The 25,448-nt window shown below is 36.8% G+C and overlaps 1 protein-coding gene across 1 annotated transcript in view; it reads right to left on the reverse strand.

Moving 5' to 3' along the window:
• The window catches only part of PSMB7 (proteasome 20S subunit beta 7), a 40,750-nt gene that overhangs the window by 6,289 nt on the left and 9,013 nt on the right, over positions 1–25,448 (reverse strand). The window contains exon 6 of the mRNA XM_074973437.1: positions 13,204–13,262. Coding sequence (XP_074829538.1) covers positions 13,204–13,262 — 59 coding nt within the window. The remainder of the gene's footprint in view (positions 1–13,203; positions 13,263–25,448) is intronic.

Consider the following 25,448-nt stretch of genomic DNA (forward strand, 5'->3'; position numbering starts at 1 on the left):
AATAGTGCATGTAGCAGTTTGAATATCTGACTTGCCATCATTAGAAATCGGGAATGCACTGGCAAATTAGCTTTCAAAGCTGCTTTTGGTAAATGCAGCTCTGCTCACTTCATGTACAGCCTTCAAACTTTTTTTTTTTTTTTAAACCCTGCCACAGGAAATAATGATCCTTAGGGTATGTATGCTAGTCCGAGAATGTTTTCAGATTCAGGCAGCAGCTGCACAAGCGCCAGTGTTGAAGTGCAGCTGAAGAGGATCCCCAAAGTAGCTCAGCCACAATCACGTCTATACCCAAGGCATACTTTACATTCTCCGGTGACCCTCCATACAAGAGTTTGTTATTAGCAGTATTCATATTCTCACAGCTTAATTAGGACATTGACCAAGAGGTCTGCACTCGGCCACAGAAATAGTGTGGTTTCTTACTTTACCCCCATTTTATCAGATGAAATCTTTTAAAATATATTCAGCTGCACTTTGTACAGATTCACCCAGGGGAACAAAACAGCAAAGCCACATAAAAAAATTTCTGCACATCACTTCAGTGTTTTGTGGTAGTGAATAATTTCGTTAATTAGAATCCTAGCATGACAGGAACATTTTAGTACTGTCTATGGAAACGAACATAGTAAACCAAATAAAATTACACATTTTTGGTTACCTGGAAGTTTACCACTATTTTAAATGAATCCTTTTGTACAAGTTTTAAACAAACTCAAATGAAATTTAAACTAAGGAACACATTATAGGCCACAGGTTACGGACAATATATCCACTTTAGTTCTCTTTGGCAATAGATGAGGCCTTTTCTATTTGAACATAAAAACAACTGTGCTCAATTTTAAATCTTCCTTCAGAGTCGCCTCAGTTTCCTGGGTGGTAAAAGCATTTTTTTGCTTTTAAAATGCACCATGTGTGTTACTCCGTTAGCAAAATATTCTTAAACCCAAAGTAACTGATAGACCAAAACAATCTCTATTTGGTAGATGCCTATTATAATTAAGATCCTCTCAGAATATTAAATATTATAGGACCATAATTTGAAATAGTTCAGCCTATTTAATTAAATCCAAGACATTTAATTAAACAGCACCCAAATGTGACAAATATTTTTCTCAGATTTTCGTAACTTAAAAAGATGACCAAAATGCCCTTGTAAAAACTGGGTTTTTTTTAAAAACTGTTCCTGTGTAGGGACCCTGTATACAAATGAGTGAGATTTTATGGTCAGAAAATAGGGGGTTATAATGGAAGTGCTGACACAGTCTTAACTACAGTGGCATGAATACAGTGGCACTGTAATAATTAATCTAAAAAACCCCTAAAAGTTCAGAGTATATAAAAGGAGCACTTCCTGCTTTATGGTTGGAAAGACCAAGCTAACTGGGAATATCATTCTCCCGGGTCTACACGGCTTCTTAAATGAGATTACAGTACGAGTGATGTACTGTAATACAAGTCAGCTGTGACAAGCAGCACTTTATAGAGCTATCTGTTTGTCTCCATCACTACATCACACAATGTGTCCCAGGACTCCAATGTGCAACTCCATTTACCACTGCATGACAAATGGGTAGCACTTGTAAAAGGCACAAAGAGGTCCAGATCAGCCATGTAATGGTCACCACAGCTGCACCATAGTGCTTGAAGGGAACAAAACAGACCCCCAAGTTCATTAAACTGACCAGTAATGGATCTTTCAAAACGTGCCTTAGGAATACTACAGTAAAGGCTAAAATAAATAACTCAGCATGGAAGGCTAATCTAAAATGGTGTTTGATAAATTATTTATAACGTAGACGATTGTCTGCATTTAATATTGGAGCTACTAGTAGCATCTTTAAAAGATGATTTATGTGTTGTAAAGCCATTAAACTTTATATTGGCCCACTGCTAGCTATAAAGTCTGCTGAGATTTAGAGAATGAGTTTTAAACTGTCACTGCAACATCACAGTAGATGGAGACTGTATTAAATCTTTACTTTAAACCTGCTATCTGGAGAGTTGCATTTTGTAGACACTCAAAAACTGATAGATTACCTCTCTACATCTGCTATGGTGCAAGTCCCAAATAGCAAGGATAAGGAACTTTTCCATATTATTCTTTTATATAGCTTGAATCGAATTTCTCTTCGCACTTCAATGATTTTCAGATTTGGAATACCACCTTTTCTATGGAGCATGTTGGTTATGTCTACAGCCAATTAATCCTATTTTTTGGAAAAAGCTTTTGAGAAGAATTATATCGCTTATGCCTACTGATGTCTCAAACAAATACAATGGTTGCAGCTGTTTAGAGAATATTATTTCCCTGATGTTTTGGGAACTTGACAAGCAATTCATACAGGAGACTTTTTTTCTCCCACAGATTTATATATTGTACAGAGAGGTTTTTTTAATTAGTTATTTAGACCATCGTCAAACTGGAATGAATGAGTGTCTAGTAGATAACCAGCAATATCCTATTTTGATATTTAGCATATACGTAAATAAGTAAAATGCTCTAACAAGTTTAGCCTTTCATCACAAATCTGAAGAATCAGCATGCAGTACATTTATACAGGGTAGAAGAATTCTTGAAAATATCATGGTGGTACTTTTGCACCGGGGTGAAATTTGTTCCATGTCCTTCCTGTACTGAAAAAGTAAAATATACAAACTACTTTAAGTGAGAATCTTAGGGGTGAGGAAGAGTATTTGGGAGCCCAAGGACAGAGACATAGTAAAAAAATCTATAAAGAAGGCCTGGGAGTTAAGAAAACAATACCGCTTGAAGGACATAAGCGGCTACAGAAGAATAATTGGACTTTGGAAGTGTAATCAGCAGACTGCTGGATGTGAAAGCGTGGCTATGCCTGTCTGCTGGGAGAAATTGTGTTGAAGTGACTGGAAGCAACACTAAAATTTTTTGGGAAAGTCCAAAGAGTCAGGGGAACCAAGATGACAGCTCTGATGCAAAGCATTTTTATTAATTTTTTTTAAAGAGAGGGTTGAAAGCCAACCATCTAGTCTGGAACGAATCTGTTTGGCTACATTTTTAACTTGAACTGAGGGGGGAGGCACTGGGATATACAATCTTAATAGCTCAGACTGTTTGAAAGTCCCAATCACCGAGCTTCCCATCCAATGGAGTTTAGGTGATGAATGTCATAGGCAGATGAATGCTTTACAACAGAAAAATATTTTTATGAAGTTATCGTACTGGATCTCCGAATCAAAAGACTGTGCTTTGTTTTCATCTCACTTTCTTTACGTGAAGTGAGTGCTTGTGAGTGACCAATTGGGAATTGTTAAGTTTAAATGAACTGGACCTGGTGCTGACTTTGGGGAGTTATTGATGTTGCCTTCACATCATGTTTTGTCTTTTCTTTCCCCATCATCTTTTGTACATGCTCTAAAGGGTCATGAAGGAGCTGCTATGGGCACAGAGTAGAGAGAAATCCTATAGTTTCAGCAGTGCAAGATGGGGCTATTGCTGAATAAGCACATCTGGAACATGTGGGAGTGGAAGGGGGGCTTGCTGAACCCCTGAAAAAAACAAGCTCATCTTAGCACACAACTGATCACAGTCTGAAATGTTTAAGAGAATGAGAGGTTCAAAGGGGAGATGTTCAAAGTGGCCTCATCAAGTGTAGAAGGATTCTGGAGACCAGACTGTAGGAGGTTAAGTAGCAGCTAAGAAATTAACAAAAGTAAAAAAGCAGACGGTAAAGAGGATGTTAATTATGTGGCAGCACCAGGATGATGAGAGGAGTAAGGGGCTGGACCATAAAGTGATACAACATCCAGATATTCTGGAATACATCACTCTTACTGTAAATGAACGAGAAGAGGGACACAGTAAACAGCTCCGCTTGTCATGATTAGTCTAACCCCACAAAGACGGGCATGGGAGGAATGACAACAGAGCACAGAGGGGAAGTGGAATTTCTTTAAAGAGAATTACTGTATATTTAATGTGAAAAAATACTGCACTCAAATCCGTTAGATTGGTTTAAAGCTAAAGTACATTAAAGCAACCGTTCAAGTAACTGTTAAAAGAGCAGTTGAAATAATTACAAAAGGCACATAGTAAAAAAGGAAAAGCAGCGGTGAAGAAAAGGCGGTCAGTGATGATTACCATGAGATCGCTCACTGCAAGATTAGTTTGTGGACATGGGGGGAAAACAAAGATTTAATGTATTTTCTGCTTCTGTATTCAAAATGGTGCTTAGATGGGGCAGACAAGTGCCAGAAACAGTCATCAGTTTTCTAGAGTGTATAGAAGACAGACTGAAGGAAATTAGGGTAATGCCAGACTAGATGGTCAAGAAACGAGGACAGGTGAAAATAAAAAAAAAAAAATCCATTTCTAGATCAGAGTTCAACTACTACTGTAACTCTGTAGTTGTATAATTCAAAGATAGGGGTGTTCCTTACCACTTGCAGCCCTCAAAATCATTCCCAGAACCGCGAGGCCCACCTGCACAGGGATAAAAATGGAGCCTTACAATCAGAGCTGAATTTCTCCCATACAGAATTCTGGAACTTTGTGGTACTTGAAGGCATGTGTTTTTCTTAGGGCAAGGGTTCTCTGAATCGCACACAAAGGTTTTACTTAGCTGTAGTAGATAGACTTTAAAAAGCGTAGGACAAAGAAACCTATGAACACTCCAGCAGATGGGAGAATAATGGTGAATGAAGAGATCAAACTAAGAACTAACATTTTTCATATTTTGGATCAAGATAATGCAACTATTGCTTTACTTTCCAATCTAGCTTGCAGCCTTTAATTAGGAACAAATCTGAAGAACTCCAAATTCTGAAGCATTTGCACTTACACAGATTTGTAGGAAGGAGTCTCAGTGTATCTTGTACACATACACCACTGTGAAAATCTCTCAATTTTTGTTCAAAGCTTTGAGGTACAAGCTAAAAAAAATGGTAATTATTAGACTTGGATCCCTTGGCAAATTACTACTTATTGGAACTCTGGGTCAAACTGTGTAGTATTTGGAGTGATACATTGTTATAAAATAAAAGCTAACCGATACACACTTTCCTAGATCCTAATTTTTCTGCAAGCTTTTAAAATAGGATTATTCTTGTCATTTTTAGGGTTCCCTGTTTTTTGTTTTTTTAATAACGTGTTGCTGTTTTTCAGCCTAGTCCTAGCCAACACTAACACTTATATCTCTACTTAAGAAGATTAACAGTCATTGCTGCTGGCTGATGTGGCTACTATCACCCATATCGTAAGTCACCACTACGACACAGCAACGTTTAACTATCCAAACACCTTTAAAAAGGGACACTACCTTCCAGTTTGGTGTGGCTCACTTGGAAATCTCTTGGATCCAAATTCTACAGTATCTACTATAGAATTTATGCTGCTGTCTTTGTGCTGATATATTAACACAGAAGTCACTTCACCCACCACCAAAGTGTAACCGCTTCTGGAGTGAACACAGCATCTATTTAAAAGGAACAGTTCACTACAGCAATGAGGAAAGACATCCTATTGAAACTACAGGGCAAATATGGAGTAGACAGTAACTAATTACCCAAACTGGATCTGACCAGGACACTGAAGCTAGCAGTCCTGTGAACACAGCAGTTTAAGCTTTAATATTAATGTCTTTGATTTTGTACATTTAAAAAAGATTGTGTTGTATGATGTATTTTCTTGTATTATCTTGTATATTATATATACCATGTAAACAAAATTTAAATTTATACCATTTTAAACTTACCATTTTCTACTGAGATCTTTTCTTCAATAAAATACACCTCTCAAAGTCCTTACTCTTTGTAATTACAGTATTTTCATATTTCATTAGTACATATGCTTGCAAGCCCAGACTCATCACTACCGCCCCCCCGTCTGATGTTGTACACCACACAAGTATAATAAACCATGTTAATATTTCATACCAGTGTGAAATATGCTGGAGTATCAATTCAACATCTGCTGTCTTTAGGGTACTGGAGTCCCGCAGAGACACTTTCAATTTGTAATTGAGTTCTATACTGAATTAATCAGCAGTTTATCTTTTTTAGTAAAATAATGTCTTCCCCACTAACCTGGATTTACATTAACAATTTATGCCAAATTACCTGCCAAGACAAAAACTTATACGATTCTAAGATACTATTCAATAACATTGGTTCCTATATTTCATTCCTTACGTGAAGAATAGTACAATACATTGTTCCAGTGGTATGAAATCTTAAATTACAAGCCTCATCTTGAATCTGTAGGGTTTCTGGCTGCTTCTGTACTCACAATAACTATGAATTAACATGAGAACAGATTTAATCCATCACTTGTGATGTTCTGATATTCAGAGTTTTTAAGGAACAGATTCTCAGAATGAAATGGACTTGTTCAGCAGTAAAGGAGTTTGATAATTCTACCATACTAAAGACTTTAGTTTGATAACCTGAAATTCTCAATCTGCCTAATATTACACCACCACCTTGTAGTGACGTTTTGGATCTTAGCTACAGGGGAGTAGAGAGAAAAGCAAACCAAGCACAGGGGTCATTTTAAGTAACTGTATGCCATTATACCCCATAGGAACAAAGTCCTGCAATGACACCTCTGCCTCAGGCAAAAGCACTCCATGCTCATCTCACTATCACCAAAAATGTTGACGGACGAGGGTGAAGAAAGATCAACATTTTATTTTAAAAAGAAAAAGTCCTAGGCCCTCTTGTAATCCTTTTCCACTTAAGTTTACCCAAATGCTTTATAAACTTGGTAAGTATTCACTCATTTGAAGGGCTTCTCCTCTCTCAGCCTAGTCTAAATTCTGGTGGGACCTTATTCCAATTCAATGTTCTTTGCTCATACAGAAATTACACTCTGCCTTCAAGATTCTCACTGCAGGGGCAGCACTTAGGCATTGTACAATGTGAAATATTTCTCAGTACATTTTCCCTGTTCCACAGTTACAGGAAACATACAAACTAAAACAATTTAGATTGGAACATCTGCTCCTGAGAATGCACCAAAAAATAATTACCTGCCCTACATCTATCCTATGTGCTGTAAAATGTTCTCTAACATTCAGCACAGTTTGTGAATAGCTTGTCTACATTGTTGTGTACAAACTTTGTGTTACCTCTGCAAAGGTAAGGAAATTGTTTCCTTTGCCATGCAGCAGGGTCCAATTTAAACTAAAGAATGGATGAACTTAGACAAGATTCCTGTATCTGGAAATAGTCAGTATATAGAACAAAGAAGTGTTTTGGGTATCAGTGGTAACTCAGAAGGAAATCACCCTTAGGCAGTTTTATTATCTGACTTTTGTTTGGAAATTATGCTTTGATATATGAAAAGAGCATATATTAAGAACTCCTCTCCAGTAATCTCAGCCATTTAAGAGCATATCTATCTGCCAAGTAATAGGATACATTTAAAATTAACTTCATATTTCCAGTTTTTCATAAGTTCCGTAATGGAAATCAATTCTTCATGACAGTCCATGCAAGGAGTTAAGAACAGAACCTGTCCAATATATCAAACAGGAATTGAGTTAACATGTTTAAATAATTTTAGTTTAAAAATAGGAAACAGTATGATATAACTCCTGAAAATAAAGGTTTGTCTGCACTAATACCTGATACCAGTCTGTGCAGAGATACACAGCTCCAAAGGATGGAGTAGAGCATAATGGAAATATCAAATCTGTACTAACATGAGCTCTAGCAATAAGAAGCAGTAAAGACGTTTACTAACAGCCTAATCTCTTGTCACTATGTAATGAAATAAACACATACACAGAGCACACATTTTAAGCACTTCTTTTTGTGCAGGGGGGTCAGATTTTTAATTTTGTTTTGTTTTGTTTACTTAAGCTCTGTTTGACACTAACAGGAATTCAAGTATCTCAGGCAGGCTCTTCTGCTTAACTCAGATACTCTTGCTTGATCTCTATTGTCTGCTGTCTGAGTTCAGCCAAGAAACTTCCCAGCAAGTGGTCACCTTCCCATGGAGTCATTAAACCTCTGAATGTCAGCTGGTGGGATTAGCCTGCAGACTTCCACACCTGAGCCCTATGGCAGGGACACAGACGTTTTGATCAACCATCACTAATTAATACAAAATTCATATGCAGCTTGTCATTGCTCTTGAGCATCGAATCATACAGATGCAATCTAAATAAGACTGATGAGACTACTACTGTTGATGAAGGTTAGAGTTTTGACAGTCAAAAAATAACCCAGTATTATTGTCAGTAGTTAGTAAAAACAAATACTCAGCTACATATTGCTACACCCATGTTTTCCCACTGTCCCCCAAAGTACTTACAAAATATTTTAATAAAGTTTAATAATGGAAGAAAATGGCATGCTTTCGGAACGTTGCGGAATTATCCCTTTTAAGTATTTTTGTTTAAATAGAAATAAAATTACAGTAAAGTCCTCCATCTTAGAATATCAATGACTTTGCATAAGCCCATTAAGACTCATCTCCCTTTGAGGAAGAGAATATCCCCTTTTTACAGATGGGGAAACTGATGCACAGAGCCATTGGCTTTCAGGTGTCTCAGTGATCAACAGCAGAGCCAGAAATAGTGCCACTGTCTCCTGTGGATTAACCAACAGTCCATGGTTTGCCCTGTCCTGTACAGTAACACTCTTTTAAAGAAGGGGAATATGGTCAGGAGAATGGGTTGAAGGGGAAAAAAAAAAAAAAGAGCGAGAGAGAAATTTTGTCCATAGGCTTCAGAAAGCTCTCCTTCCCCTATGTATGATTGTCTGCATTTACTACTCAAACTAATGTTAGACTGCACAATCAAAAATACTGCATGTTCTCATATTTTTAGAATGATCAGTTTCAGATTCAATTATTTAAATCCTGCATTTCTTCCCCACACCCTTATTTTTCTATTTGTCCTCTGATCCTGAACACTTCAAACATCTTTACTAAATTTCCCTGAAATCATGGTTCTCTGACTTCTGCTGGTCATCTTTCTAGTCTCCTTATCTTGGTTTCTCTTTTTATTGGTTTGACGAAATATGGAAGACAAAGCAGAAGCATGAGCGGCCTGTATCTTTGCTCAGTCAAACATGAAGCTTTTATCAGGTGATTGAGAAATACAGGTGCACACAGCTGTATTTTAATCAAGTAATTTTCTTCCATAAACCTGCAAAAACTTCTCCTTCATGAGAGGCAGGGTCAATCACCAACATTTATATTATTAAAGGTCTTTTCCCCCCAAATATCCCTAGGAATCCAATCACCACAAGGATACAGACAATTCAAAAGCTCCAGCACCTAATATTGTAGGCAGAATTTATCCTAGTTCAGGATGATTGCCATATCTCTCGATACTGTTTTTTGAACAGCGCAAACCATTAAGGTACTTAAAAAATGGAATGTGGTGTTTAACAGCAGGTGGTACGCCACAAAAAGGAAAAACTGACTAAGCTCACAACTCTGTATTAGCTCTGCTGTTCTTCCACTTATATTATTTAAGGTAGATCTGTAGCTACCCACATGACAAATTAATATTGTTCTTACAGCAGTCAGGTGCTTGGCATCACATTTTGAAACATCTACAGTCCTTCAGGGCTGAAAGCGTTCACTTCTTCAATCTATAACAGTTCCTCTAGAGGCCAGCACTTGGTTCACAATGAAACATGACTCCATAAATTAGACTGCAGAAGTAGCACTTGTGTACGTCACTATCCATGTTAGCAGTTTCGCTGGAGGATTTTGGGTAAAGATCATCTCTCAGCATTGCAACCAGAGAAGGACCATCACAGCTGGCATCGACAAAGCATGTGCTACTCAAAACTGAAGACACACAAAGTCTATGAAAAAAAACACATCCTGTTGGTGTTAGCATGCCTCAGGCAGTGGGAGAAGCTTCAGCAACTCATCTTCAAAAGGCAGAGAGCCAGGGCTCTAGAAACCTGCAAAAATTGGCTAAGCCTGCAGTCTTCATTTCTTTAAGTTGAGCATCTTCAAAGTCTACAATTCTAACTGTAGGGCACAGCAGCTGCCACTGCAGATTTGATCCTCTCAGCTTTTGGCAGCTCTCAACTTGAAATTCTAGCAAAAGAATTTTTCAAGTTCCTATTATTGCCTGTCATGGATTTATAAATATTGTGCACTATCTGCTGTGGCATGGCTCTCATGGGACGCCAGTGCATGCCAAAAGCATAACAGAATGAAAAACAGTTCCTATTCTTCAAATAAATGCTAATTTTTTTAACTGTGCTCACACGATGTGTTTGGTGATCAGCTTCAATAGTACAGAATATATATCAGAGGGGAAAAAAGCTGATTGTCTTTTCCAGCAGTATTCAGCTGCTACTTTCATTAAGCTTGTTTAATTAGATTCCAGATGCTAATTTGCAAGTCGATACCAGAGGGTGCAGGACAGTTTGCCTTTGAATCATTTTCTGTGATGTGATGGTCTTGCAGCACGCTACTACCTTTCAGTAGCCCTAGCAAGATATTCTGACAATTAATGCAAAAGCAAGCAGTATTGATCTTGACAGAAAAATATTAATCTACTACCCAGTTTTAATGAATTAATCTCCAGGGATTTTAAATTTCTCATCATTGCAATGTGTTTTAGCAACTGACGATTTTTATGTCCATACCATATAATACAAAGATTTGCTGCATTTATGTGATTGTTTATTCCTATCGAACTATCATTAATATTTATTTTGTTTTTTAATCTTGTTGAACTTCCCACTGTGTACAGTAACCTAATTTTCAGTGTTCAAAAATGTAGAATTAACAGTTAGACTTTTAACCTGTTAGCCACAGTAGAAAAATGGAGAAGAACTAAGTCTTTAAAAAAAAAAAAAAAAGAAGTCCAATTGAGTCTTCTCAGTTAGCTCTTAGGTATATTAGATTGTTCTGATGTGTTATTATATCACTATTTTAATTAACAGAACACTCAAACATAGAACCAAGCTTAAATTATATGCTAGTCTTGAGACCTACATATCAGTTTCAACAAATTGGTAGACTACATTTCTGCATGCTTGATACAATAGTGAATTTCTCCTGCCATTTAAGGTCGTCTATGAAGACAATTTAATTAGGCTGACTTTAAGTAAAAACAATTGAAGTTTACCAATTTTTGGTGCTTTAAAAAAAAAGTTACACTCAAAAATGACTTTAAAAACCAAGGATCTTGATAACTAATTGAAAATGAGATTTAAGGCTTTCCTTTCAAGATGGCCAAAAATTATCCTATTGAATTTTAAGAAGGGATTGTGCAGTAGCTGTTGTTCCTAAGAATTTTAGGCCTTGTTGTCAATTCAGGCAGCACATGTTAAAAAACACCCAGTTATACAGGAAACTGGACAGAGTCAAAAATGTGATCTGCGCCACTCTCACAATGGTTGCATTACATGGGTGGAGACTCAACCTTTACTTTATATTTAATGGATTTTTCTGTTAGTCGCACAACCTTCATGCTATTTAAATGAAGGAATGAGTCTGAGTACCTAATTAAAAATATTCCAAATTCTGACAACATTGCTTATACATTCTACATGCTAAACGAAGTCCTGTCTCATTAGGTGCTCTCTGCAACAGCAGCTTTGCAATTGTGATCTTGTTTGTTATCAAAACTTAAAAAAACATTTTAACAGAACTATAACTACTTCATATGAAACGTTCTGGGAAGAGTCTCTCTAGGAGTAATTTGAAAAGTGATCCATTTATTGCCCATTGTGTAATCTTTTAACGAATTTAACAACCGGAAAAGCACTCACTACTAATTTTTAATCAATTGTTAATCCACGTGAAGTTACTCCATAAGAAAATTTAACAGACTAAACCAATACACTTAAAATTGCAAATTTAAATAACTTCAGATAGGAATTCAGTGGAGTTATAGGATCACACTGCTGAATACAACTGCATAAAGATTTAAGAAATTGGTCTATAGCAGAGATGTAACACAGATTAGTGAAATCTGAAGACATTTATTGCAGTTTATCAACTTTCCGTTTTGCCACTATGTGATTCAGTTAAACACTAAATACCTTAAAGTAATGTTATAGCTATCTTTGATGTTCCAATGACCATTATGAAAAATAACCAAGTGTTAGCGTCATTTTTAATCTACTTCAAACTCTCAATTTTGTATTCGATTCTCATTATTTTTCTTTAACACGTGGAATTATTAATCAATTGCAACTAGAAGCAGCAAGCATTCAAGGAAAGTTTGAAGAGATTAATGTGGTTTAAAGGAGGCCCTGACATTACTGAGGCATTTTACCAGATATAGTCATAGGAAGCATCTTAATTCTTTTAGTTTTATTTTCATCAGTAGTGTATCTGCAGACAACTGTGGATTTTTCCCTTTTTAGGTGAATAGTTATTGAACAATAACTGGTTTTTAAAAATCCTAGTATACCTTATATTCTACATAGGTGTGAAGAAAAGCTATACATAAATAAAAATAATGCAATGGATGTGTTCATAAACAGATATAATGAGAATGAACCATGTTATTCTGGCGCATCATGTATCCAAAACTTGATCATGGCACCACTGCTTTCAGCTTTTACTCTTAAATTATTACGGTTGCATAGTAACATGCATTTATAGATTATTCAAGTTTGATATAGACCATCAGCAAAGCAACTTATAAATGTTCTGATAACATCTTTTAGGTAGATCCTGAAGTTTGGAGTACAGTTGTTATTTGAATGGCCACAGCCAACTTGAAATCTAGTCAGTTTCAAAAATGAGTTAAAGGTAGTTTCAGGTACTGGCTTCTGCCAATTTTTGTGGTTTTATAATCACATTTTCCTTTCTTTAAAAGAACGTGAAAGATATACAAGGAGGGGAGAGAATGAGGAAATGACTATAAAGGGGAAAGAGTGAAACTGATTATACAGGGACTCTCATATACCTAAAGTAACCTGTAAACAGAATTATTTCTCCTCCAATCTTTCACCTACATTAATCATACAAGCTTTTGTAAGAACCAATTAAAGACATTACAAACAGCAGTACTGGGATTTGTAAGTTGGCTGTGTCCATTTGCATTTTTTGACAGCTCTGCAATGAGCCAGCATACTACAGAATGACATTGGGAGCAGGAGGGTTACGTTTTTTGTTTTAAACTAAAGCAACATTCAATATTAGCATCAAACCCATTCGATGTATGTCAGTGTTTTGAGAATTACTGAAAGAAGAAATACTAAATTAAAAAAATCCAAAACATTCCTTACCCCCATGTCTGGTTTGTATTTATCTTCAAATACTGCCATTGCTGCCAATGATCCAGAACCTACAATAATAAAGTTAAGACAATTATTTAAATTTTGATGTAGTTGTAAAGTAACTGCTGAATTGCTATAGAGTATTTTTAAAAGAAAACAAGAGTGTCAATAAAACGGCAACACACCACAAACCTGACTTAAGTTCATTAAAATACTGACCCTTATTTTACCACATGCCATTTAAATGTCTGTTCTCATGACAGGTGACACTTACTTGAGTCCCAAATTTACCTCTAGTCCATACCGACTTAGTGTGGTCCGATTTTTATTAGTGTAAATTATTTACAGTAAAATGCCGAAGGATGAAAACAAGGTTATAGAAAGTGAGTTAAATGAATGCCAGAGTTTATATTTCCTGTCCCTCTCCTGTGCCTTGCCAGGTTGCAGGGTGTAACACTAAATACCAAGACACTTAGAAAGAATAGATTGTTTTAATGAGCTGCCCTGGGATAGTCATTTTGACACATGGAGACAAGAGTACCAGCAATGGCAATAGCTGCTGCCACCAGGTTATTTTCCACTTCTACTTTAAAACAATTTATTATGCAGCATTTATTTTGAGCCATTATTTTTACTTTGTACTTTGAAGAGTAACAGGAAATAGACAAAATGGCAAATATGGAGCCAAGCATTTAATATCACATCTCTGATCCATTCAAAGATTGCACTACAAGAGTACTGATGCAACAGAACCCCTCTTTTCCTGAAGCAATGTAATTGCAGGTTTTATACATAAATCTGCACTTCCTACACATGGACAAAAAGCAGCTCAGCACTATTTGAAATTTTAGACTTGATTTGTTCAGAAAAGAGTGGATTCTTAGGAAGACATCATCTTGTCTGCACATGGCCCTGACAATATTTCAGGACGCTCAACTTTTGGAGAGCGAATAAAGTTATCTACAATTTTTTACTCCAATTAAAATTTTTTTTGGCATTTATTACTTTTTAAAGTGTTTTGCATAGTACTATCTGTTTAGCTGGGTCACAAAGAAAGCCGTATTTTCTATTTAAAATGATTTGTGTACATCGCTTGACCAGCTCAATGGTTTAGCAAAAGAAAAAGACAGCGATTAAACAGTTTCAAATGAGGTATCCTGCTGATTTTATCCAGTCTGCTGAATGTATAATGAAAAAGGAGAAGCTGACAGTGACACTGTTGAGGAAATACAGACTACCTTATCTGAACCATTTAAGGAGGTCCAATTATAGATCAAATTTAAAGGGTAGAAACAGCAGATTTACAGACACAAATCAATGAACACAGTAATCCCAATGAATATGACAGATATTCCTGTTACAGAATATTGCTGTGGTTGAGGATCATTACCTTTACAGTACCAAATATATCACATCTAAAAGCAGTAGGCTGCTCCAAGTGTGTACTTGTATTACAAGCAATGACTATTCATTTAGGCCTTGGAGCAATATGTGGATTCCATTTTTTAACAGTTACAACTGGAAACAAAAAGAATTTGAGGGAGTGGCAGCAGAAGAGAACCATATAAACAGATGTTGTCAACAGACAAAACAGTAAACAAAAGAAATTTCACTCATTCTCTAATCAAGGGCAAAATAAATTGTGTTCTGGAATAGATATGGGACCCTATGTATAAATGAAGATGCAAAAACAAAGCTAGTCTAAGTGAAATTATATGGAAAAGCAATTCTAACTGGAGAGATAAAGAGCCACATGGGGGATGGATCCCCAAACTATAGGTGCCTCCTTAATTCAGATAAGGCCCTCTGCAAGCAGGATGGGAAGCCTACTGAAAATACTAGAAACCAGTATGTTAGAACTGCTTATACTAGGATCTAGCTGTCTTTCACATGATTAACAGTACGACTGCACAAAATATAAAGTTTCCAGAATATAAGTGTAAAAGTAATATTTCAAAGAATGGTTTTTCCTTATAAGCAATAATCTCAAAGAAAGCACAAACGGAATAGATGTTGTCTTCCACTCCACCAGTTGCTTGGGGAAAAGAGATCCCAAAGACAAAATCCTAAGTGAGTTTTAAGCCCAAAAGGTTCAGAATCCCAGGACAAGAACAAAGCAAACTTTTAAAAAAAGGAAAGTCTCTAGAGTTTAAAAAAAAGTTACGTAACATAATAAAAACAATGTACAATTTAAATGCTCCTTAGAGTTGCCCCTTATTATTTATACTGGTCAAGATAACAAATAAGTATTAGATTTGAAATTCAAATTAAAAAATGAATTTAGTTTATCCCACATAAGGAAGCTTTCAAAGAGGTGCTGAAAGGCGGCTAAATTCTGAGACCTGTATTTTTACATTAGTTAACCTACATACATCCACAAACAATGGAAGTCCATGATGGTGCTCACAAAACTAGTAAAAATAGAAAGCAGAGCTTGGAGCAGGAGTGCAATGGTTCTCTACACATTCTGAATTGTACGTCTTGAGTTAGTAAATCCTGAGTATTTGTTTTATATTTACAGTACGGTTTTACTGCCTCACATTTAAAGAAAAGTGCCCTAATAGGAGGCTTACTGAACAGCCCAACGTTCTATACAAGAACAGAGTTCAAGTCTTCTGAGGACGTATGGATTTTTGAACGATGGAGCTCAACAGGGACTTTGGGTAATATCTGAAATTTATAAATTGTATTTTTATGCTTATACTTGCAACCAGAGATTACGGATGCATTTTCAGAAGAGTAAGTAAATACATTTTATTATTCTGCATTCCTCTAATAATCCAAATAATCCACTACTTGACTACACTGACGTGAGGTACTTTGTAGAGTGAGCTTGATTCATTCACACTAAAAAAAATGTATCAATTGAAACAGTTTAGCAAAAACGGCTTAAATTCTTGTGTACAAAATGATGGATTCAGCCATTACACGAGATGTTTGGCTGGCTGCAGAGCTGCAAACCTGGCAGAACGCCAGCTCTGGACAGTTGCTTCCAAGTACTGCTGTAGAACTTCCCCATCGCACACCAGCTTCCCAGTGGCCGTCAAACGTATGATCCAGACAAATTCACAACGTTCCAGGTATTCTGGATGCCTTGGGAAAGTTATATATTATGACTGGCAAGCAGCCAATAAAAATCCATGGAACTAAGTGAAACATCCAATTTTCACATCCAACATCCAGGACATCCAATTTTTCTCATTGCAATGCCCATTGAAAGCACAGAAAAACCAACGTCCTAAGGGACTGCGGGTAGCCTATGTGTATGTGGGAACCAAAACTGTTCTCTTATTTATGTCTTCTTTCTGCATGCTTGTTAGAAATTAATGTTTGGTGGATATAGAAGTTAAACATTTTCCAATGCTAATGCTTGAAGAGATGTAAAAATCCTAACACTGCAAAATATAATCCATTGCTGTCTATTAGTTAGGGAAAGAAATACAATTATTAGAAATGGGACGAGGTAGGAGAAGTAATATCATTAGTGGACCAATTTCTGACAAAATAAAAGGTATTACCTCACCCGCTTTGTCCTGGAAGCAACAGGGCTACAACAACACTGCAAATTACTAGAAATTCTGATGAGAACTTTAAGCAGGGGTCAAATTGGGCCAGTTCACAGAAACATAGTGAACCAGTGTGCTTCTCTGGTGGCTGCCCCTTGTGCTTGAGATTTTAAGCTTTAATTTTAAAAGAGTTTCTAGCCCTCATAGTTGAAAAACAATCTTCAAATGTGAAACAAATGTAACTGGTATAGTGATCTCTGCAAGTACCCTTAAACAATAGCTCTAACAGAGATGGGAATGGCACCTATTCAGCTCAATGTTATGTTAATGATACAGACTATTAATCTTATCTATAAACTAGGTTAACCACTGATTAAAGTATGAAATTATTAGGCAATCATATTATAAACATCAGAACAATCTACTGGTAAGTGGCATTTCACTTTGGCATCGGAAGAGGACACACCAGGGGTGTAAAGGAAAACACCACTCATTTTCCCTCCAATAAAACCGCTGTCTTTAAAGAATTGGAGACAGATTTTACAAAAATTTTCAACACCCAGGAGCTGTCACTGGGAAAAGTTGTAAGCTGCTGGGAGTGGAGTACTTTTAAAAGACTGCCTACTTCAAGCAGGTGCTCAAATGGGAGCTGCGATGGGATGTCCACCTCACACTTGCCCAGAAGGGGTTAATTAACCTATTAGGCTGATGGCTGAGAAGAGAGCCCTAATTAGGGGAAGCTCACCTGTGTGGGAACAGGTGGGGTTTCTATAAAGTCAGGGAAGTACTCTCCAGTCACTCCCTAGGAGAAGGAAGATATGCTTAGAGGCTATAGAGACGAGTAGCCCATGGTTGCTCCCTGGGAAGAGGGAGTAGAGAGGCTGGCAAACCCCACAGGGAGGCATGCTGGTGAGGGAAGCAGCCAGGTTGGGGACCGAACAGACATTCACAGCATGTTCTAGGGCCCCTGGGCTGGAACCAAGAGTAGAAGTGGGCCCAGGTTCCCCTACCCAGCACTGGGGAAATGGCACCGGTGGGGCAGTCAACGGGAAGACTGCCTGGGTCACTGTGTAAGTGCCAGAGACTTTGAAGGACTATACCCTGGAAGGGAAAACGTACAGTGACCCGGACATAAGGCTGAGTCATGAAGAGGCAGCAGCAGCTTGTGAAGCGTGATAGGGGCTGCAGACCAGAAGAAAGAGATGGAGTAATGGTGTGCAACCGCAGGAAGGGGCATCAGCCTTGCAGAGCTAATCCCCAGAATAGCCAGGAGGCGGCGCCATCCATGCGGTGAGTGGAATGTCCCATCACAGGAGATATTGGACACAACTTCTTGTGAAAATCTGGCCATAAAAACTAAAAGGACTAAGGGCAAATTTCTAAATGCACACTTAGCACAATGGCACAAAGGGAAAACCTGCAACAGTTATGTTTGCCAAATGTAACAGCAACTTGGATATGTGAAATTCATCTGGAAACGTGCTCTGACTTTATATAGATAGCATCCAATATAAAATACCAGCAGTTGAGATTCAACCTCACTGATTATCAAAAGCATAGCTGTTCAATTAATAAATAATTAATGTCTCAAAGCCACTGAAAGGATTAATAAAGCACTGTCATACTTGGTAATTCAATGAATTATTTATTTAATCTCTAACTAATCTCATATTCAACATAATAATCATATTACATATTTGCTTTAGGTATGTTTAACAGCATCTCTTTCCTCAGATCCACACAGACACAAACACCTCTTCTTAAAAGTTATTTGAAAGCTGCATAATTACCATGCTTAATTAATAAAACAATCTTATAATGAAGAACAAGTTTTTCAAAAGTGCATTGTCTGATCCATTTTAAAAGATACACACACTTCCAGATACGTAGACATCAGAAGCACAGCTTCAGTCAGAAAGCTTCATCATATTAAACTAGTTTTTATTTCTATGAATGATCAATTTAAGAACTGTAAAAACTCAGTAAACATAAAAAAAATACAATAGTATAACACTTCCAATGATCTGCCAGCCCTAAAACAGTTAACCTTGCACATGTTTTCCGTAAGCATCATTTTAGGAAGACGCTTCTTACAGAATTAGTAATTAACCTAACAGTTAAACAAGTAACACTGTAAATTGCTAGCCATGTTGCAACATACAAATAAAATTTTAAACTAAGATTTGAGAGGTTAAAATCTGTAATAAAAATCTGGTAATTAATCTGGACATGTGACCTAGCACTTCTGAGCTCAAAACTGATTAATTTTTAAAACTGCTTTATGGAATCTGGCATTCCATTAGAATCTGCCACAAGGTTAAGAAACAACAATGGACTGTTGTAATGGAATTTTATGTTAGAATCACACTTTGTCCTTTACATAACCTAGGAGTTTTCAAATTATCTTAGCAGTTAACTTCCATTTTAAAATTTTAGTATTTGCACTAAAAAAAATCCAGATGTTGTAAGTTATTCCCCACCCCTTCAGTTTCATAATTAATTGCAATGGCTTTTTAAAATCAGCTTAACTGGATCTTTTTTAGCAGAACTTTCACTGCAGAGAACTTCCTACTGCTTAACAGCAGTCCATTTTCAGCACCCAAGGACCTGTTTGCTACCTCAGCCTGCCATTCTGGAGGAGGTATTCAGCGTTGAGAGAGTAACATTTAGCACTTTCTAATCCATCAGTGTCAGGGCTCCCTGACAGGGCACTTATTCACACACACTCATTGTTATTCAATTTGCTGCTCATTCTAGGTAAAAATTCCTTGCTCTCCACAGCCCCATCGATTGGGATCATTTTTCAATCTGGTTCCTGGCTCAGTGGCCTAGTCTCTCGGTGGTACTACTTGCTCCGCAGGCCGACATTGCCAATGCATGAAGAGCTGATTTATGAATATAAAACAATGTTGGCACCAAGGGACTAGGTTCAGCCACTAGAGACCACTGGAATACATCTTACTGCTGCCGAAAGCTGAACTACAGACTTCAAGCAGTTTAATTTTATGCATGTATTTCATTATAAGTCTTGACTAGAAGCTTTCCTAGACAAGACAAGCAATCAGACAATCTTGCATCGTTTGCTGAAATCCAAATTTGTCCTTTGTCAGCATAAACAGTTTAATTTAATGCTTTCACTCCTGAGTAAGCACTGAGTTTCTTTTAAACCCTTTGCAAAGGAAGACACTCTGTATTCATCCACAAAAGTACTTTTACCACTCACTACAGAAAAATCCATTTTGCCCTTATATAAAACTATCCATGGTGACCAAAAAAATTTACCAGTTAATTTGTACTAATTTGTCATTTGAAAACATTCTTTGGAGTTAAGTGTGACAATGTACGTATTTTTTTTTAAATTAGGAGTTAAACAACAACAACAAAAACCCTTAAGTTCCAGATGCATCTGTAAAGAGAAGGGTATAGCCATCTCCATTACAAATACTATGCACGTCTGACTCAGTGAACCAACCCCTATAAAATGGAACCTATTTGTAAACCATACAATGTGTGTACCTGTTCTAGGTACTGAGCAACCAGATGAAGCAGCATAAACTTGGTTTCAAACACACAGCGTATGAAGACAGATTCATACTGTGCCATTTTTCAAATACTGGTAACTGTCTTTGGTCTGTAATGAGGTTTCAAAGTTCCAGCCCGTTATCCCCAGCTTTGCACCCATCAGCCATATAATTACCACTACTCTTGACTTTTTCTCTCTCTCTCCTTCTTAAAGGCAGCCCACCTCAAACCAGTCAAATCTACCACTTCCTGCCAAGAACCTCGTAACCCACCACCACTTCTTTCTGCACATCACAACAGCACCACAATCTTTAGATGTTATTTAAACGTTACTACTATACAAGCTTTAACCAAATTTATTTTATTTAAGCATGGAACCTGTCTGCACAGTGTGGACTAGACAGGGGGTAGAAACAGTACATTTGGTGCTGAGTATGGCAGCATACAGGATGTTCTTTGGTAAACTGGAGATTACTTTTTGCTTATGCTTTTAAATAAACCACAGAACTGGTACATCAGAAAATGAAACAAGTTTAAGCAAAAGAGAAATAAAATGGCTAGAACTGTATGTATATCTTATATGAACTGCTCCTGCTAGTTGATTTTCTTTAGTCAAAATCTGTAACCCGCCTAGAGAACTATCAGACTTTAATGCTTTTTAAAGCAAAAGTTCCAAAAGAAACCATATCGATAAAAGCAGATTGTACTCCTACACCACTAGTTCACTAATCAATCACTACCTATTCGCATTATGAAGTAATTTATGGTTTTATATTTGATAATGTATTGGTTTTAGAGCACATTATAAAATATAAAACCAAATTAATAATTATATTTTAATTCTATCAAGAGCTAGAATAGATCACGATATCACATATAATACAACTGTTTCATTAATTTTATATGCTAAGTAAACAATTTATCAGTTTCTAAGGTAATGGCACCATCTATTGGTCTAACACCATCTTAGCAGAATATCTGTAAATTAATCAGAATTCACATTACAAACTGCACAATCCTGTTAATTTACGGTGTTTTACTTTAGCAACCTAAAAGGCATTTAAAACCCTAATTGCTAAAGGATCTGTGTTATAAATAGGGATGCGTTAGATGTTAGTTTTTTTTAAAATGCATTATCTCTTTAATATATTAAATCAATTCTTAAAGGCCATAGTCTTTCAAGCAATTACCTTGTAAATAGATGTGTGTGTGTGTGTGTATATATATATATATATATATATATTATTCATCTCTCTCTCTCTCAGGCACTAATGAGAAACCCATTCTCAGTAATGTTTGTGAGAGGCATCAGAAGGAAAGCTTTTGTAAGTTGTCTAAAATCAGCTTATATAAAGAAGTTTAGAATGTATCTAGTTTTCACTCACATGGAAGAAAAAAAATTAAAATTACACAAAAGTAACAATGAATCGTAGTGTTCTCATGATCACATTTTGTCTCCAAATTCTTCTCAAAGACACTCTGCAGACACCAGAAATGTTTTTATAATCCAGTCAATAAGAGACATTCTTCTACCTGTGTTCTTCAGTTCTAACAAATTAAGTAGAATGCTACAATGCCAATAAAAATAGCCCTATTATTCCTGCCAATTCAGTAGGCAATAGCATGGGGGGGGCTCGGGAGAGGAAAGAGGATGGCATGAGGATCAAATGGATTGGTAAATAGGAGCTCAATTAACCACAATCCCTAGTAAACATCCATTTTTTCAGCCCATCTATTCACTGATGTGGCATTCTGCAGAATGGGCAAATTATAATTGAGAAACTGATGGACGCATATTAGCTGGTGGAGGGAGAGACACAGGTTGGGGCAGATATCCTAAAGTGTTATAACACCTCATCCTGGACAGAGTTACCACCCCAGACCTCCAGGGAAACATCAGTGATCCATTGCTTTGGTTGTCAGTGTTTTAGAGAAGCAGAATCTTTGGCCATTGGGGTCTGAGTCAGCAGCAACAAAAAAGTCATCCTGTTTCTAGACATAGTTGTTGTGGCAGCTGATTTTAAGATATTCTAGCTAGATGGAAGTTCTTACTGAAGACAGCCCTTTAAAACTTTGAAGAATATACCACAGAGTATTTTTATATGATTGATCTGAGGAGCCTGAAAAGCCTGTGTAGAGGGCAATGAGTAACCTAATTTAAATTTCAGTTCAAACTTTCTCCATTTGAAACTCTTAGAATGACAGTAACCATACTAGAGATGAGGACAAATTTAAATACTGTAAATCGGGGTGTCAAACTCCTGGCTGGCAGGACAAATCCAGCCCACTTGAGATGTTTATGTGGCCTGCACATTACATTCAGATTCTGCAGAATCTGCACTTTCATCTAAAAGAAAAAGCCCTCAACCTCCAAAATATGGCCAAGAGTCAAACGATGCAAAGTTGACTTCCCGAATCTGCAGACAGCCTGAAATAATGGCTCTAGCAATGTCAACATTCCCAGCCACATTAACTTCAGATGACCATTAACTATAAAGCCCAATCATGGCACTGTACTGAAATACAAATTATTTGTACTTCATTACTTATTTACATTGCAGTCGGATAGATAATAAGGATGACAACTTTTAGTTACTGGCTAGAGGCCATATTTTCTATATTTGAACTTTGTGCAAACCTCCTATTAACATCACTTGGTGTCTGGTGTGGGTGCAGGGACCTAAGTAGTCCTAAATTTATCCCACAGACCATAATTCAAAATAGAATTCAGCGCTTTCCAAAGAAGGAGTTTGACACTCCTCCTATAAATGCTCACTTAAGAGAAAGAATGGGTGAAATACTGAGATACTGACATTTCTGTGGCTTTACCTTCCACTATATTTCCATGCTATTTTCCTTCCCGTAACAAAACTACAAAGGTTACAGCCATTATGGCTCATCTGCAAGTCACAGAGCTTGTTAAATACTACAAGATTCTGAACACAGGGGTCCTCTGGACATGTCTGAATAATTAAAAAATTGATCAATATACCTAGAAATAAAATCTTATCTAGATGACTTGGATAGATATCCCAAGGCCTCCCTGAGGAGGCATAATGTTTATTCTGTAAATTAGTATGTCCAGATTGTCTAATACCTTAAAAAGAAAAGGAGTACTTGTGGCACCCTAGAGACTAACAAATTTATTTGAGAATAAACTTTCGTGAGCTACAGCTCACTTCATTGGATGCATGCAGTAGTTTTCTCTAAGTTAGTCAGTCTCTAAGGTGCCACAAGTACTCCTTTTCTTTTTGCAGATACAGTCTAACACAGCTGCTACTCTGACACCTCTAATACCTTTGTTTCCAGATAACTGTTTCTTTAAAAATAATTCTAGTCGTATTAAAAACTTGTAGAGGATAATTGGAAAGTTCACACTGATACATTTTTACCAGTCCTCCTGCAAAAAGTGTCACCAAGCCAAGAGCTGGAGATAAGCGATCATTTACAACTTGGAGGCTAAGTCTGCCTAACAAAGAAGAGTTAATTAATAGAGAATTAAGAGAACACTGCCTACAAGGAATGTATCTAACACATTTTAAAATGATTCACCTGATTAGCCAAGACGCAGTAACTGGAGTGGGGATATCAAGTAATCACAGTAATTTAAAGTGACCATAGGTGAGCCCCCACTATAGAAATGGTAATTGAGGATCACTTTCTACTACCATGGCAGAATACACTTTGCTTGCATTACCTATTATTTGATTATATAATCCAGGTGGCCAGAGTGCATCTGAGGGCAAATACATAACTTTTATCAAGTAGCCCACACCCAAACTCACCTTTAAAAGAACATAAAGTCCAAATATATCTTCAATAGTCACACGTGTTACATGGGGAAATAAAGATAACTGACTATACAGGGGAAATAAAGCACTAGCAACTACATCTGTTTCAAATGCAGCAATCTGAAGTATTGTAACAATAGTAGGTACAGAATTTCCTAGCTTAAGTGGGAATTTTAAATTGACAGTGTCTCTTTAACATGGCTAGCAGAGATAACAGGTTCCTGTGTAATATGCTCCATTTTAATCTTGTCAGCCGAAAATGGCATCTCTTCCATATTAACTATGAGTTCTTGAAGTCACTGTCTAACTTTATGGAAGTCATGTATGGCGCTCATGTCACTACCAGCTGGCTGGTACAATCCTTTTTGGGCAAAAGTTTGGTTGCCCTTAAGCATCTGAAGAGCCCAAATCTTGCCATCAGATTACTTTCCTGAATAATGGAATTATGAAGAATTTTGCTTTAGCTTCTCTAATATTAAATAGTCATTTGTTGTAATTCCTACTATTTTAACAACAGTGGAGTGTAACACAATATCTGTGAATGCCCTAAGTTCCCAGGTTCAATTGGAACATTCCATAGATGACAGCATTTTTCACAAGTCTTTAGATTTTGAAGCATCATAGAATTCAAATTTGGATACCCCAGGAAGTTTTCATTTTACTTGACTGTTCAAGCATCTTTCTTCAGAGAAAGAGGTTACTCAAAATAAGCAATATTAAATGTGAAAAAACAAATTCTGAGTATTCCTCCAGGTTCTTCCTAAAATATTATTCAGTTTTAGTTCAGACAAAGGCAAACAAACAGTTACTGCGGAAGAGCTTTGCTTAGACATGAAGTGCAAACACTGGTTGAGAGAGAGAATGACAAGCTCCTATGAGCAAAGTCAGTGAACAAAGGTTAGAGCAGAATATAGATTCTGTATTCTGTGATAACACAGTGACCTCCTAGTATACTCACTGGAGACATTTATATTTTCTTCAGCAACTTTATTTAAGAAGGTCTGAAAGTTAGAAGATGATACACTCAAGTTCCTTTTTATGGTTTGCAGTGATGCTTTTTGCTACTGAGCAAAACTGAGGAGTTGCAAGGGTAATAATCTCTGCACTTGCCTCCTACCCCTAGGATGGAGAGTCAAAGAACGGGACCAGTTTTTTTTTTTTTTTTTTTTTTTTTTTTAAGACAGACAGGCACAATTCAGCCAAGGTGCACAATGACTTGTGTTCTGCTGCTGCAAAGACAACAGAGGAAACACAAAAGTTGAACATTCAACATCAATTATGCTCACACACCACGCATAGGTGAACTCCTACTATACAACCCAAAATTTGTCAAATTGCAGGTATGTCTCAGACATTTGCATAATGAGGGTTTACATGTATCCTGTTGAGGTCAAGTTTTTGTTTTTGTTTTTTAAGAGGATCATCAACATTCACC

The sequence above is a fragment of the Natator depressus genome, chromosome 16 (genome assembly GCF_965152275.1).
Source record: "Natator depressus isolate rNatDep1 chromosome 16, rNatDep2.hap1, whole genome shotgun sequence".
In the NCBI taxonomy this organism is placed as follows: Eukaryota; Metazoa; Chordata; order Testudines; family Cheloniidae; genus Natator; species Natator depressus.